Genomic DNA, 16,610 nt, shown 5'->3' on the forward strand with positions numbered 1-16,610 from the left:
TCAACAGTGCTTTGTTTTGCTACCATGAGTTTGTGGAAAAACTGAATATCATATTTCATGCATGGAAATATTTTTATATCTATTTTGAATACAGAACTAACTTAACTTGTACACATATACTGCAATATATACTTTCATTTTAGTCATTTGGAAAGAAACCTGAAAAAGTAAACAGCATACAATGTAGCATGTAATCTTTTACAATAACAGTACTAGAATATTCTAGGCCTTCAAAAAATATATCTAAATACCTAAATATACTAAATATTAAGTCCTTCCATAAGATAAGTTAGAGATGACTGTAAACATACAAAATGCACAGTTCTGATACCTTTATGATGAGGGGTGGATTGCTGTTTAAAACTTTTGGGAGGCATTCATCTGACTCTTCTGCAAATGGTGGTTGAACAGGGAACAGGTGAGCCTATCAAACATAATCAAATCAACATACTATGAAAATGAGTATTTTCATGGCTTTATTACATTCAGTAAGTACTAACAAATTAATTATAAAAGGAGACAATACAACCAAATTAACATCTTTAGTGTTCCTTGCAAAAACAGGTTGTATTAAAGTTACATATATACAAACATGTTATTTTCTAAAATGTTACTCTCCCACTTTCATTAGATCTCTGGCTTCCAATAATGGAAACAAATTTTAGAAGTAAAGATTCTTTGAAGCCACTAAAGGATATAAACCTACAGAGATAGTAAAATGAAACAGAAACACTCATTTTCCAAGGCAAACACTTGGATTATAAAGACAATGTAAATCCCATTCATTTAAAAACATTTCTTCAACCATGGCTGGATGGCTCAGTTAGCTGGAGCATCGTCCCGTAAATTAAGAGGGGTTCGATTCCCAGTCAGGGCACATACCTAAGTTGCGGGTTCAATCCCCAGACATCAATCTTTTTTCTCTCTTTCTCTCTCCCTTCCTCTCTCTCTAAAAATCAATAAAAACATATCCTCGGATGAGGATTAAAAATATTTTAAAAGCCTGGTGAGGCATTGCTCAGCTGTTGGGCATTGACCTAGGATCTAGGAGATCACAGTTCAATTCCCGGTCAGGGCACATGCCCAGGTTGCAGGCTCGATCCCTGGTTGGGGGCATGCAGGAGGCAGCAGGCCAGTGACGACTCTCATCATTGACGTTTCTATCTCTCTCTCCCCCTCTCTCTTTCTCTCTCTGAAATCAATAAAGATATATTTAAAAAAATTTTTAATGTATATGTAAATAAAAACATTTCTTCAATATAAATTTTTAAAGCTTCATTCAACAAATATTTTATTGCCTTATATTTAAATATTTTAATAGTATCTATATCAATAGCACATAAAAATATTTTAAAATTCAGGCTCATCTAGTATGTACTCAACAGAGAAATGAAAACCTTCAGAAGAGAATTCGATTGTAGATAAAGCATAGTAAATAGATACCATTAAAAGTCCATTCTGTTTAGTTTCCAATACTTAAGAATATTAACACTTTTCCTCATTAAGAAAACACACACAACAACAAAGTAAATAATGGTTAATAAATTATGCATCCCTAATGAAGTCTCAGAAAAGAGACCAAACCCAATTTACCAAAATGGCTTTGGGAATACTAGCATGCTGATCAATGCTCTATTAAAAATAAATCTGTGTATTCCAAAATACAAACGTAGTAACAAAAAACTCAGTACTAACCTCTGTGGCATAGATTTTGAAGAGTATCCATGAGATGTACCAAGTCATCAGAAGAAAGACTCCACATAACCAGACATGGTAGAGCAATGATAGATTCAAGAGGCCACTCACAGTATCAAGAGGCCTATGAAATTGCCTATGAAAGCAAAAATTACTATTTAATCCTATGGGGGAAATACAGTCTAAGCATTTAGCAGACTTGGGACTCAACACTGAGAAACAAATCCTATTTGTAAATAAAAATGGCAACAGACTCCTCTCATTTTGTGCCCTATAGAGTTCTTTCCCTAATACCTTCTAACAAAGAACATAAAGGGAAACCTAAAGGGAAGAGGAGACCTAAACTGGCCCTCAGTTTCTGTGTTCAAAATCTTCACTGCCGCCCTAGGCGGTTTGGCTCAGTTCAATTCCAGCCAAGGGCATGTACCTCAGTTACATGCTTGATCCCCAGCCCTGGTTGGGAGGGGTGTGGGAGGCAACCAATCAATGTGTCTCTCTCACATCGATGTTCCTCTCTCTCTCTCTCTCCCTTCCACTCTCTCTGAAAAGCAATGGAAAAAATCCTCAGGTGAATATTAAAAAAGCAATCTTCACTGCCATTTACTATGGAGGAAGAATAAGCCAAGCCTATAAGCCAACCCCTACAGGCTGGGTAGAAATTCATTATTGTTGCTCTGTAATCTGATACTTAAAAATCATTCAACATAACAAGCACTTCATCCCGACCACATTTCAGCTCTATCTGTATACCCCATAAACAGCTTCATAGTAGTTAAAAGTACAAAGTACTAACTAAAAAGAACATTTACTTTTAAAATAATTTAGGAATCGCCTCTCAGCCTTTATCTGTTTCTTATCAGTTTAATATATGAAAGTCATTCACCCAAAGACAACATATTACATGGATTTTTGAAACAAGGAGGTAGATGGAATAGGAGCTTGCTCCGTCCATTCTGTGCATCGACTGGGTATTGCAGTACTTCTGGGACTGTGCACCCCCCTTGGGGGATTAAAAAAAATTTTAAGCCCAGTGGGTGTGGCTCAGTTGGTTGATCACTGTCCCATTACACCAGGAGGTTTCTGTCGGGGGCACATAACCAGGTTTTGGGCTCGATCCCCAGTAGGGGGCATGCAGGAGGCAGCCAATCCATGTTTCTTTCTCATAGATTTTTCTCTCTCTCTCCCTTCCTCTCTCTGAAATCAATGAAAACATATTTTTTTTAAAAATGTAAGATACTCTATTAGAATGCAAAATAAAATGAATGCTATCTTACCAAAACCTTGAATAGAACAATTAGCAAAGTCATCACAACCCTACAATCACACAAGGAGCAACTGTAAAAATAGGATTTGAACCTTTGACTCTGCCATTTGTAAGTGTGCTTAAATACAACTCTTGACCCATGCCACTCTCAGTTCCTCACCCATATAATGTAAGCATAATCTCTTTATTCTACCTCTTAGAGCTATCACAAGATTTAAAACACCCAGCCTAGTACTTGACATTCCCTGTGGAGTGGTGGGCACAGTAAATGGAGTTATTTTCAGCTTTTAAGTAAACATTTACTGAGGACCTGAAATACATTAAGGACAGAATACTAGGCACATACAAACAAAACATTTTTTAAGTGAAAGGAGGAAAAAAGTATTATGTTAAATTTCTACTGAATATCATTATTATTTTTCTCTTTCCATTTGACCCAGTTTAAATCTGGGCTACCATAATAAATGACCATGCATTAGGTTTCACATCTAGCAATTAAGCAGAAGAAAAAACTAAATTTTACCTAGGAACTTTTAAAAGCTAGGGATTGAAATTTACACTGTGGAAACCATAATATCTCATAAACACCCATATATGCCAATATTCCCACTCCCCAAAACTGATACATATATGACACAAAAAGTCTCACAGTAGAATAACTAATAATTAAAAGAACAGCCCTAGCGGTTTGGCTCAGTGGTTAAGAGTGTTGGCCTGCAGACTGAAGGGTCCCAGGTTTGATTCCAGCCAAGGGCATGTACCACAGTTGCAGGCTCAATCCCCAACCCGATAGAGGGGAGTGCAGGAGGCAACCAATCAATGTGTCTCTCACATCGATGTTTCTCTCTCTCTCCCCCTTCCACTCTCTCTGAAAAGCAACGGGAAAAAATATCCTTGGGAGAGGATACAATAAATAAATAAAAGAACAAACACTAATAAATTTACATTTATCCACAAAATAGAGATTAAAGTTTTATCTATGTGCAAAATGGATGGGGAATAACTAGAACAGAAAATCCAATTGCCACTTATGATCACGTAACCCTTCTCAATTTTAGTTTCCCCATAGGCAAAATCTGAATAATGCCACAGCACTGTTTGTCTAGCACAAAATAGCACAGAATGATTATTGAGGAGAAAAACAAAAAAGAGGCACACCATGCAACTCAAGAAGTCGACTTTTATACAATATAAAAGCTGTATCTAACAAAAAATGAATTATTGCTTACTTCTGGGGACAATAACTGTGTGACTGGAGACAGGGGCAAAAGGAATCCTCTTCATCGCATACTTTTTTATACATCACTGGAATTTTAGACTATGTGAACTATGCATATGCAAAAATGAATACAATTCTTAAAAATCTTAAAGGCTAAACCAGTCAAAACACATGGAAAGAAGCAAACATCTAAAAGGATGAAAACATCTATAAGAGTTAATATTAGACTTTCAATAGAACACTTACTCATCTATCTGAAGGTCCATAGCAGTGCTAATCCAAGCTTTGGGAATATGGCCTGAGGGGGGAAAGTACAAAGGCATGAACAGAAAAAGTTATAAAAGCAAACCTTAATCATGCTTTGAAATATGTACATATTTCAGTTACCATGGTTTAGTTACTAACACCAGTCCAACAACACAATTCAAATTTCAGTTACCACAGCATATTAACTGTGAGCAACCCAATACAGTACTTCTAGCTTTTCAGTACACAAATCAGTAGGTGCAAACCATGACCTATGACCAATCACATCTCCTCTTTGAAAGTCCATTGGTAATTGGTCACTCACATCAGTTATTCGGTTCAGGCACAGACAACAAAGCGTATAGTTGTGTGTCCTCCTTGTCTCCCATGGTAAACCCCATAACATTTTACAAAAATGAAAAACTGAAAGAGGAAACTGGCCAAAAAAACCCAAAGTACAAAAAAATGAAAGGTGGTAGCAACGGGAATGAAATTTGAAAGAAATGGCCATGGAAATGCTGACATGGCTGCCTTGTCAGCCCAACATAAAACTACAGGCATACCTGACATTTTCTGAGCTATGAGGTAACACATACACTATCAAAAAGCATAAATTCTTACCAAGAAAATAATAGACAATGCAGAAATTTCTGATCAGGAACAGTGATTCCATACAACTGTGTTTAACTAGTAAGAGCAAAGATCTCCTAAAGCGCAAGAATTTGTATTGCTGTGGGGGAAAAAAAAACACAGAATCAAATAACACACCCAAAGGTTCTACTTCATTCTAAAGCAAGCACATAACTATAGTAGTCCACATACAAACTATGATCATTGCATAAAAGACAAAGTTCACCCTAGAAGCAAAATATCAACTATTTCATATTTATCACTGCTATAACATCAGAAATGAGAAAATTAACAGTATCAAGCTATACTTATACTAAGGACTACGGAAATAAACAAAGTAAAGACCATAATAATAATAGCAGCTAACATTCTTTGGGCGCTTATCATGTACCAGGTACTATTCTAAGCACTTTACATACATTAATCCATTTAAACCTCACAAAAACCCTATAAAGGAGGTTCTATCTTTATCCTCAATTTGCAGATGAAAAAACCGAGGAGGCACAGAGAGGTTAAGTAACTTAACCAATATTACCAACTAGCAAAAGGAAAACCTGAGATTTTTAATCCAGGTAGGCTGGCTTCACAGCCTGCAATCTTAAAGATAATGTACACTGCCTCTACACTAAAAGTTTTTTAATGCTATTTTCAGAAAAACAGGAGGCAGTGAGATGACACTAGCCTAAGAATCAGGAGACCTGAGTTCTAGCGCTCTCCTCTATCTGTTCAACACTGAGCAAGAAGGCTGAACCAGTAAATAGTTCCTTAGTGGGTATCTTCCAATTCTGTTAATCTAAGAGAAAGGAATCATAAGAAAAAAAATATGAACTTTTCCTGAAAAAACTATATTTCTTATGAAACAAGAGTTGTTTGACCCTCTCCCATTCTTGGCCCTAAAATGCCAATGAAAAAAATATTTGAAAATTATTGGAAAGAATCTAAGGAAATCTAATGAGCAAAAAAGCCATCATTTCAATTACTCTTGCCAAAATCCTACCTCCCTTACTCCACTGCACCTACTCAGAAAAACCCTGCACCAACCATCCCCCTTCTGGAGAACAGCACTCAACTGGGCAGACCAAACACCATTGTACACTCATGGTTACAAGAAGACACCCCCAAATTTTGGCCAAATACTAAATGGCCAAAAGTTAAAAATCAACATCCTGCCAAAGTTGAACCTGAAGCCACAGCTGAATATTACCACGAGAGAATAAACTTCTGGGATATAAGAACAAATCTAAAATATTATCAAAAGAAATTACAAAAAATTTTAGTCAAATTTTACAAACGTGACATTACCTGGTAGAAACAATGATTTATTAGCACTGTCAATTATTGGACTGCTCCTATATTCACACCACTGCACATCTGTGGTGTTAAATAATGGTCTCTTTCAACTGAGACCCATAGAAGAGCAACAAACTTTGGGGTATCTCATTTGTCTCTAACGCTTTCTTTTCTTCATTGGCTTTACTCTTAATTATGTTTGGATCAAAGATAATTTACCACTGATATTTCTGTACAGAATTTTGGAGTTTTTCTCCTTGTGAATCTTGGAAGTGGCAAAGCTGATACTCTATTATTTTTTTTATGATTTTTAAATCTTTAATGTACTCATCCAATAATTAATATGTTTGACACTCTACTTTTAATTCATCTTCATGAGATGTGAAGAATTTCTCCACAAAACTTTTTCTTCATACACACACAGACTGCAGCGAGGTAAGGGCCAGATCCTTTTCTGTGAGCACTACCTCCTTGATGTATGTGAATTTTTATCAGATTGTTCTCATGGATGCAACAGGCATAAAAGTATAGTTAAACCAAGAGTACCCTAACCCACCACATTCTCATACTTTATACTCTCATGACACGATTTGTTTACACATCCCTCCCTCCTCTAAAGGCTGGGTTCCAGTGGGAAGAGGCTGGTTCTCATATTTTTGCTCCAAAGCCCAGTCCTCAGCCTGCCAGAGAGTGGGAATGAAGCAAATAAGAGCATGTCAGGAAATCATGGGAACAGACTGGGAAGAGCCTTACTGCCACAGTGAGAAACCTCAAGTGATCTCTCTCTCACCTGCCAGAAGAAGTGGTTCTGAGTTCCAGAGACAGCTCCTACCCAATTAGTAGACTTTTAAAAACCTAACTGAAACATAGTCTAAACTGTCCACTCAAACCAATAGAAACTGTTTTATTTATACTTATACACATCATGCCTTGTTCTGAAAAGGATTTGAGACAATAACTGGCATATTCTATACTTACTTGCACATCCTCAAGCTCATGGAGGTCTTAGGTTCAAAAAGCTGGCAGTTGCACAGAGGTACTTTGCATGAATGTCATCCTCATCCTCCCCCAGCCCTGCTAGGTCACAGCAACTGCCACTACCTAGCAGGGAGGGAAAGAGTGGAGCAAAGCGGTATTTTGAGAGTGGCAGCGGGAAAGGTGGCTACAGCTCTCAAACATATGCTACAGTCGCATGAAGATAAATCTCTCCTCTACAAATGGCATTCTGAGGATCGAAGTTTTAAGTCCTAAGTTTCACTGATCAAATCTTGAACTAATCAGATGAGGCCAATTATATACACATACAGCAAGGCAATTTGAAGTCTGCCGAATTCTGACATTAAGGTAATGCTCAAACGATAGCTTACCTGTATGATGGGAAATGGAAGATAGTTCATGTTGTTAATAAAATACCGGAGGCTATAGCTATAGCCCATAAATGCTCCAGCCAGTAGGAAAAAAAGATGATATTCGTTTAAGCAGGTTTGTGCAGCAGGGCTATCTAAGCTGAAGGGGAAAAGTTAGGTTATTAATTCAACAGTCAGGGACACATATCACTGTTCGAGGCTCAATATTTCCTGAAAGCAAAGCTTTGACTTAATCACTTAAGAAATGCCTCAAATTCTTGCAAAATGGTTTGTTTTAAGTAAGTATAGGCAAAAGATTAGCAAAACCCTTTTCCCTGATACATGAGAATTTGACCTTTTGTTAACTCTCTAGCTTTGTCCCCTGGAAATCTGATATGGGTAAGAATGTGTCCCGTGATAGTAAGCAATGCTAGTTACAAACTGGTAAACTGTACCTGGACTAAAAGGAACTATAAAGAAACACTATGTACCTGATAGAGATGCCACAACTCTGGGCTTCTCTCTGTGTTTTCTCTTACAATTGGGCAATCTCTCATGGGGACCCTTTTCACTAAAGAAAATGTATCACCATTAGGAAAAAAAATTCCCCTTAGATGATAGTAGCGGGGGCACAAAAGGAAATCAAGTATTTAACAGTACTCATGAACACTGTTTTAAGGTCAGTGGGGACTAGGAAACTTAAGATTACTTCAGTAATCTTTTCTGATTTTTAAAGTCACAATATCAATTTGCAATTTTTATCAATGCTGTGTGTTCAAGAACTATATAAATTTCAGTGAAAGCAGTTTACTAGAGGGGGTAGTTATAATTACTTAAATATTTTTCTTCATTCTTCCCATACTATCCTTCCTTCTAACTCCAATGTCAATACCACCTCCTTGGTTCCTCAGAGAATTGAAATGGAAGACCCAACTGTCTCTACCTTCTCCAAACCCAAGAAAAGAAATATTTTTCCAAGGAGGAGCTGGTTAGTAGTGATCCTGAAGAAACAGCTGGCTGTCGAAGTCTTCCCCAAAGGAAAAAATCTTTCCCCAAAGAGGAACCAGTTAGCGATCCTGAAGAGGCAGGTAACAGGAGTGTGTCCAAGAAAAAGAGGACCTTTTCTTCCAAGGAAGAGTCAGTCAGCAGTAGAGCTGAAGAAGCTGCTGGCAGCAAGAGCAGCAGCTCCAAGAAAAAATTCTAGACACTATACCAGGAAGATTAGAATGGACATTTCTCTAGTGGGGTGCTTCCCATCCCAACACATCTCCTATGCCTCAATAAAAACAAATTCATAAGGAAGAAAAAAGCCACCTCCCTGCTTTCTGAACTCCCCTCTGGTTTTGTTTGCACATCTCACTTTCTTCCCAGTACAACCTATGTCTCACACATTCCTATTTCTATTATATCCATTTGTGTCCATGGCTTAAATCCCCTATTGTTCTCAACTCTCAAGGAGTTTATAGTCTATGTGTGAATCACACTTATAAATCCAATAGCATCTAGTATAGCACCATGCATAGAATGGTTCTAAAAATTGTTGAATCCAAAACATAAAACATCAGAAACATTTGATGTATGTAAAAAAGCACCTCTATAAAAGTCTAGAAAGCATAATAATGTCCATAACTATTGAACTATACAAGTCGTATTTGGCTTAGTAACTAAATAAAATTCCTTAGAAAAAAATATTTAATATTACCTCTCAGTACCAGTGCAGGGAACCACAAGAAAACTGTATCGGCCCTTGGTTATCACTGCAGCACACCAAGCCACCATCATTCCCATTGCAGCATGAATAAATGAGTGCATGAGCTGCTGAGGATGAATGATCTTCCCTATCAGTTCCAGTCTGGAGCAGGGAATGGAAGGCACAACTGCAAACAGAACACATTAATGTGGCTTTATAATCTGTAGCATATGACATCAGATGACCTAAACAAGTCCCTCTCATCCTTGCACAAATACTCCAAAGGGCAGGAAGAAACCTAGAGTTAATGTAAAATACAGTACAGAAGAAGTCCTAGTTAAAAAGCCTAAGTTAAAATAATTTGAGGAAAGATTAAATACAAAGGGATGCATGCAAAAAAAGAAAAACCAAAGAATCTACAGAGATGAAATCTAAGGACATTATGAGTAACTTTTTTCTTTTTTTAAAAATTTCCTAATAGTTCAAATAGTGCCTACTCCTAGCACTCTCCTAATGCTTGCCCTCCAGCAAGTTATCTGTATTTCAGCAATTGAAAATTAGTAATGTACAGTCCATTTGTGAAAAATAAACCACAAACCAGGTAAATATTGACAACAGTGAATACAAAAACTAACATCTGTATAGAAATTTCTAATACCTTTCTGATAATCCAATAAAGTTTTCTGGAAGTAAGCTGGGGGAGATGAGCTTGATATGAGGTGAGGGATGTTGACCATTTAAACAACTATTACAGGGTTCCCTAACCCATCTATGCAGGCATTCTTCTTTTAATATACTCAAAGTGAAGAGGTTGTGGGAAGGTAGAAAATTACGTGTGAAAGGAAAGGCTCAGGTGCTTTACACTTTGGGGAGGCTGCTATCACTCCTCCCTCTCCACCAGAAATGCCCACAAAGGGCAGTGTGAACGAACGCATGCTATCAGCCAAGGAGTTCTGTACACAGTTTGAACAGAAAAAAGATCTATCAACAGTAGTGAGGGATTAGGAAAGCAAAAGAAAAAGGTATGTATAGTAACATCCAAAGTAGGATTTGAAAATTTATACCATATCTAACAAGAAACTACAGAAGAGCTAAAAAGAGGAATAACGCTATAGTCAAAACAAGTAGTGTCAGAAAAAGCTTCTTATTGTATCATAAGGAGAGATTCAAGGAATCTGAAAGGCAAGAAGAGTGAGATGAGAAACTGAGGAGGGAAAATGTTCTGGAATTTAGCAGGTGATTCTCCCATGGCATAATATTTTTAAGTTTTGGGGAAAATCTTAGAATTATAGACTTTTATATTTGAGAAAGACCTAAGAAATAACCTGTCCTAATCTCCTACCCTATAAAGGTATTATTTTTATAATACATCTGCTGAATCACAACTTGAACACCAGCTGTGAACCATTAAAAGATCTAAATTTTTTAATTGTGGTAAAATATACTTAAAGTTTATCGTTCTGACCATTTTAAAGTATACAGTTCTGTGGCATACGTACATTCACATCATTCTCCAAACATCACCATCATCCATCTCCAGACTTTCTGATCTTCCCCAGCTGAAACTCAGTCCCCATTCAACAATTCCCCAAACCCTCCTCCCCAAAGCACCTGGCAGCCACCATTCTATTTCTGTCTCTATGAATCTGACTACTGTAGGTATCTCATAAGTGGAACCACATAATATTTGTCCAAAAAGGTCTAAATATTTTTTTGAAAGAGAAATTAGCACTCAAATCTTAAGACATTCAAAGCGTATGATTCTGTACACATCTGTAAAACTTTGACATAAAACACAGCCTCTATTATACACACTCATATACAAAATGCATTGAGTGTAACCTTAATAAAATAAATTCAGACATTTTTATGATAACTTTTGAAAACTCACCTGAATAGAACTCCACATTGAAAATACTTATTATTATTACTACCACTGACAGCAGCAGGAGGTAGAAGATTACATAGGAACTATATAGATCATTGAAAGAATCTAAAGCACAAGAGAGAAGAATTAGTAAAGATCATTCAGTGATGTAGTCATATTCAATATACTACAACAGAAAAGGGGTTTGAATCACAACTCTAATTTTAATTTTAAAAGTTATCCTTTTGTTGAGTCCAGGGCTACCATGTATAACAGTCTGAAAGGTTAAAGTAACAGAGAAGAATACTTAATATTCTCTGTAGAGACTGACAAATCTCAGAGGGAAGGCGGGGGGGGGGGGGGGGGGGGGGGGTGGGAGGGGAGGGATTAACCAGAGAACTTATATGCATGTATGCATGAACCATGAACACAGACAATAGTATGGTGAAGGCCTGAGGCTGGGTGGGGTAGGAGGGGTCGATGGGGAAAAAACAAGGACATCTGTAATACTTTTAACAATAAAGATAAGTTTTAAAAATAAAAAAAATAAAAAGTTACCCTTTTTTTAAGAATGTCCTCATACACTGCTGACAAGTCCTATAGGACACCCACTTAAGAACTACAATGTGAATTATTTGGAACAAGCTCTGGGTCCTTTAAAATTATACTACCATATGCAAACATATTTCATCATGTGAAACAGAGAAGTACCACATTTATTAATATACCAACAAGTTTCTTAAATGTAAGTATTTTTCAGATCTCTTAAACAATGCAATTAGGCCCTATAAAAAAAAAGTAACATTTCTGGAAATAGTATAATACATAAATCATCTAAATTAGCTGAATTAAAAAACAAAAACAATGAGGATGTCCCTGTGAAATACTAATACATTCACATTTTACAGTAGTTCATCAATAATCCATTTCGAAAATATGGCAAACTTTAAAATATGTATGCATTATGCCTAAAAACATGAACAAAAGAAATAAAAACAGCAAGGACATGTTTGCTGAATAGACTAACACAATAATATAACCAGTTATTTTAAAATATATAATTCATTGACTAAAATTAATAAAAAAATATTTATTAAGCACTCACAATTAAACCCAAGCATTGTACTGATGAGCTAAAAGAATGAACCGATCCATTTGACTGGAAATAAGTAAGGAAAGACTTCGTGAAGCAAAAGTTGAAGAGGACAAGTAACATTTGATGGAAAAAATGGCATAAATCAAATCCAACTTGAGATTGGAGAGAAAGTATTATTAGGATTAAAGAACAGTTGGCCATGAAATGGCAAGAAGTTTTTATCTTAAGTTCCAATTCTGAACAATTGATAAGGGCTCTAGATTACAATACTGAATATTCTGAGGCTGTGACTAGACAGCCAAGATCAAAAGATCAATGAGTAATAGATTCCAGCAAAATGGTTACAGAAATACTTGCCATCCCTGCACTAGTTTATGGCTTCATTTCATCTGACCTGTGGGATCCATCCAAGTGATAGATATGTCTCAAGAAAAACACTTAACATGATTTTAATTCTTTTTCTTTTTTTTTTTAAATATATCTCTATTGATTTGAGAGAGAGAAGGGAGAGAGAGAGAGAGACAGAAAGATCAATGATGGCCTCCTACACGTCCCCCCACTGGGGATCGAGCCCGAAACCGGGGCATGCACCCTGATCAGGAATCCAACCTGATCTCCTGGATCCTAGGTCGATGCTCAACCACTGGAGCCACACCTGGGGGGGGGGGACGACGACACATGACTAATTCTTTAGCTGCAACATCACCAAAGGCCACAAAGTAAAGCTTCAAACTCCCTGAAAACTGGCATTTTCTTCTGAAAAATTAAATTAACATACTTCCCACTTTCCAAAGCAAAAGAAATTTGTTATTGTTGAAAGGATATAAAAAGTATTTCAAGAGTACTTGTTCTTCTTAGCCTTAGGAAAGGCTTTAAAGACTTCAAAACCTAGTCTGGCAACATTTTTCTTTTTCTTTTTTTTAATTCTAGTGTGGTGTAGTGAAAACATAGGTTTTGAAGTCAGACCAATGTTCAAATCCTAGTTCAGTTACTCACCAGCTATGTGTCTCTGAAGACTTTAACCTGACTCTCAGTTTCTTCATTTATAAAGTAGGGTTAATACCTCTTTATTACACGGGGTTGTAGGAAGAATAAGAGGTAATAATATACTTAAGGTGCTTAGCACAGTGCCTGGCACAGCTGATAGTAATAACTGATAGCTCCTCATCAATCCTCACATTTAACTCTATGTTCCTTAGTCTTTAACTCTTTCCTCCCCTTCTCTCTTCTCATCTTTCTTATTAGCCACAATACAGAAATGAAGTATTCTTAATTTTAGACAGGTTTTTTAAGATATCTCATATTTTCTATCCACAATTTTTAAACAGATAAAAGGAACAGTTTGCCTTAAAAAGACAATCTCAATAAAGCTGTCAAAAAGAGGCAAACAAATAAACAAAAATTAAGTTTTCATTTACATGGTCTTCTAATGATTTTTTTTGTTCCTGTGATAAAGTCTGACAGTTTTACTAATCTTATTATTATATAATGAAAAGGTGGTAAGTTAGGAAGGGAATGCCTTAAGATTACCTCAAAGTGAGTGTTTTGCCATGTCAAATCAGCAGTAATTAAAAACAAATTTGAGCCCAGCAGGGCATGGCTCAGTGGTTGAGCGTCAACCTAGGATCCAAGAGATCGGGGTTCGATTCCCAGTCAGGGCACATGCCCAGGTTGCGGGCTGCAGCCAATCAATGACTCTCTCATCGTTGATGTTTCTATCTCTCTCTCCCTCTCCTTTCCTCTCTCTGAAATCAATAAAGATATATTTTAAAAAAACCAAAAACAAAACAAATTTGAAACATAATGCCATTTTTATGTTGAGAAGTAGGTCCTATAAATGTATTTTCCCCAAACTGAATATCACTTACCAGATAGCCACTGTACAGGATGAAATAAATCAATGCTGCTAAAGATTATAAATACTGTGGTACAGATGGGTAGAAGCAGCACTGACCAGACAATACTTGTAACTATCCTCCAGCCCAAAACCTGTAACAAGCAAAATCAACAAAACTGCTCAATCATGAAGTCAGTTAAACTATTTCAGTTATGCAAATCCTATCTTCTCATACAGGATGCTAATCATTAATATTTACACACAGATCATAGTCCATGCAGGTATACATAAACATCAGTGGTTACTATTAATAGCTTTAATTTACATACCACCATAGAATCTTGTCATATCAGTGAACTAATGGTTGTATTAATCCAGAATCAGGTGCCACGTTAAATACCCAAGGGGGAGTGGTGTTACAACTGTAATTTACAGCAACTTATACTTGTCTCTCTAGGTTTAATTTGATGGATATATCAATATCTAGAAGCTACATATTTTATGGGAACCATCTGTATTCTGTAACTAAATTTACAATTATTAGATACACACTCCTTGTTGGGCAACTGACACATGGTATTCATGTCTGAAACACCAGTGACTACCACGTAAGAGGCACTCGACCTACTGTAGAGTAAGGGAATATAAGAACAAAGCAAGTACTCAGGGGTATTAAGCATGAAAGTGACAATCGGATTTATGTTTTGGGAAATAAAGCACTCTTGTGTTTGTAACGTGACTATGATGACGATGGATCAGAGGGGGACAAAACCCAACAGGGGGCAGTCCACCGCAATTGCCCAAGTCAAAGATTATAGTCAGTGTATGAAGGAAGGAAGCGGCAATTGGAAAGGAATAAAGGGCGGGGCGGGGAATTGTAGCCACATTTGTGAAACACAATCTACAGGATACAGGTGACTGATAATATATGTGGTGAATAATAGGTAAGATTTAAGGACTCAAAAGTTTTTAGCTTGGGACACAGCCTAGATGGCTGTACCGTTGGGGTAGCCTAAAAGAGATATTACTTCTGTTTCTCTTTGCCCTGCACAGAATGGATGCAGAACTTGAAGCTGAATGTTGATTCAGCTTCAAGGAAGTATCTCATCTCAGTCCCACAGCGCACACATTCCTCTAACTTAACAAAGAATACTTGTCCTGCTTACCTAGTCCCCAACCCCAGCCTCTGTAAGGCCCGCGCACTCTTTCCAATTCTTCGCACTTTTAATCCCAAGTCATCAACAAGTCATTTACTTTGCACCTACTAGGTACACACCCCTGAATACTCCTCCTCCATTCCCTGCCCCAATTCCCACGCAGGTCAGCCCTCCCACCCACTATGACCAACTTCCACTCTGAACTCCCCTTACCACCACCACCCGTGACAAGTTTGCACTCAGGACGTCCCGCACATACACACCCTGTACCCAGCTTTCCCTAGTACACTCCTCCCACCCTGTAATCAGCTTCCACTCAGGACGCCCCCCACAACCCTGTAATAAGCTCCCCGTTAAGGAGGTCCCTTCCCCACGCGCTCCGCACGCTACACTCGCGCCGGCCCCTCCCCCGCCCGGCACGCACGCGCGGTCAGCGACCCCAGCCCGACCCCAGCTGCGGTCGAGTTCACGCCACAGGGAGCGCAGCACTCACGCGCCACAAGATGTCCCGCGACCCGCCAGAGCAAGGCCAACTCGCAACCGTGGCCATGGTGATGGCGGGCCCTACTCTGAGGGGTACCGGAGACGGTGAGCCCGCCCGCCACCGCAGTTCAAAGGGAGGAAGACCCCAGGAAGACCCCGTTGGGGCTGTCTCAAAAGCCGCCTGAGCGAAGCCCGGCCCGGGCCCCAACTCGTTCCTTCGAGGTTTCGTCTGGACAGACTCAGCAGGCCAGACTTGCCCCGCAGACACCTGCCCTAAAGGGGCCTGGGACTCCAGAACTCGCCCTCTGGAATCGAAAATGTCTTTCCGAAGCAGGGTCCAGCGAGGCGCCTGAAATTGGGGACTGCGCTGCTGCATGCTGGGAACTGTAGGCTCTACGGCCCTCTGGAAGCAAGGACGAGCGTTGCATTCTGGGACTCGGAGTTCCAAAGTACAGCATGCTGGGAGACGAAGTCTTCCCCAATGTAACTCGCGGCATGCTGGGAATCGTAGTCTTTTATAAGGCCTCTACTATCCACAGTGTTGATGGATTGGAATTTTACAGTTAGAAAGATTCTTCATAATAATTTGCCCTCATTTCTCCGGATTTTACTTTTTTGACCGCCTGAAAGTGAAATCAAAGGATATTTTGGCCCTCTCCACAAAGGTACTCACTAATTTCACCAAAATGGAAAATTCTCTTTCCTTAGAGGTACATTTTGTTTTGTAAAATCTGGTTTCTAGTTCCATCGACCTCAGCCACTTGCTAAGTGAAATATCTTGACCCTCTGT

At 38.2% G+C, this 16,610-nt stretch overlaps 1 protein-coding gene across 1 annotated transcript in view; it reads right to left on the bottom strand.

Moving 5' to 3' along the window:
• Positions 1-16,225, bottom strand: part of NDC1 (NDC1 transmembrane nucleoporin) — a 41,286-nt gene extending 25,061 nt beyond the window's left edge. The window contains exons 1-9 of the mRNA XM_081145345.1: positions 15,831-16,225; positions 14,212-14,332; positions 11,272-11,373; positions 9,393-9,567; positions 7,712-7,850; positions 5,046-5,154; positions 4,425-4,476; positions 1,696-1,831; positions 332-424 (exon numbers count right to left, since the gene is read on the bottom strand). Coding sequence (XP_081001471.1) covers positions 332-424; positions 1,696-1,831; positions 4,425-4,476; positions 5,046-5,154; positions 7,712-7,850; positions 9,393-9,567; positions 11,272-11,373; positions 14,212-14,332; positions 15,831-16,196 — 1,293 coding nt within the window. The 5' untranslated portion in view covers positions 16,197-16,225. The remainder of the gene's footprint in view (positions 1-331; positions 425-1,695; positions 1,832-4,424; positions 4,477-5,045; positions 5,155-7,711; positions 7,851-9,392; positions 9,568-11,271; positions 11,374-14,211; positions 14,333-15,830) is intronic.
• Positions 16,226-16,610: the final 385 nt, after the last annotated feature.

Source organism: Miniopterus schreibersii (assembly GCF_964146895.1).
Source record: "Miniopterus schreibersii genome assembly, chromosome: 8".
Classification (NCBI taxonomy): Eukaryota; Metazoa; Chordata; class Mammalia; order Chiroptera; family Miniopteridae; genus Miniopterus; species Miniopterus schreibersii.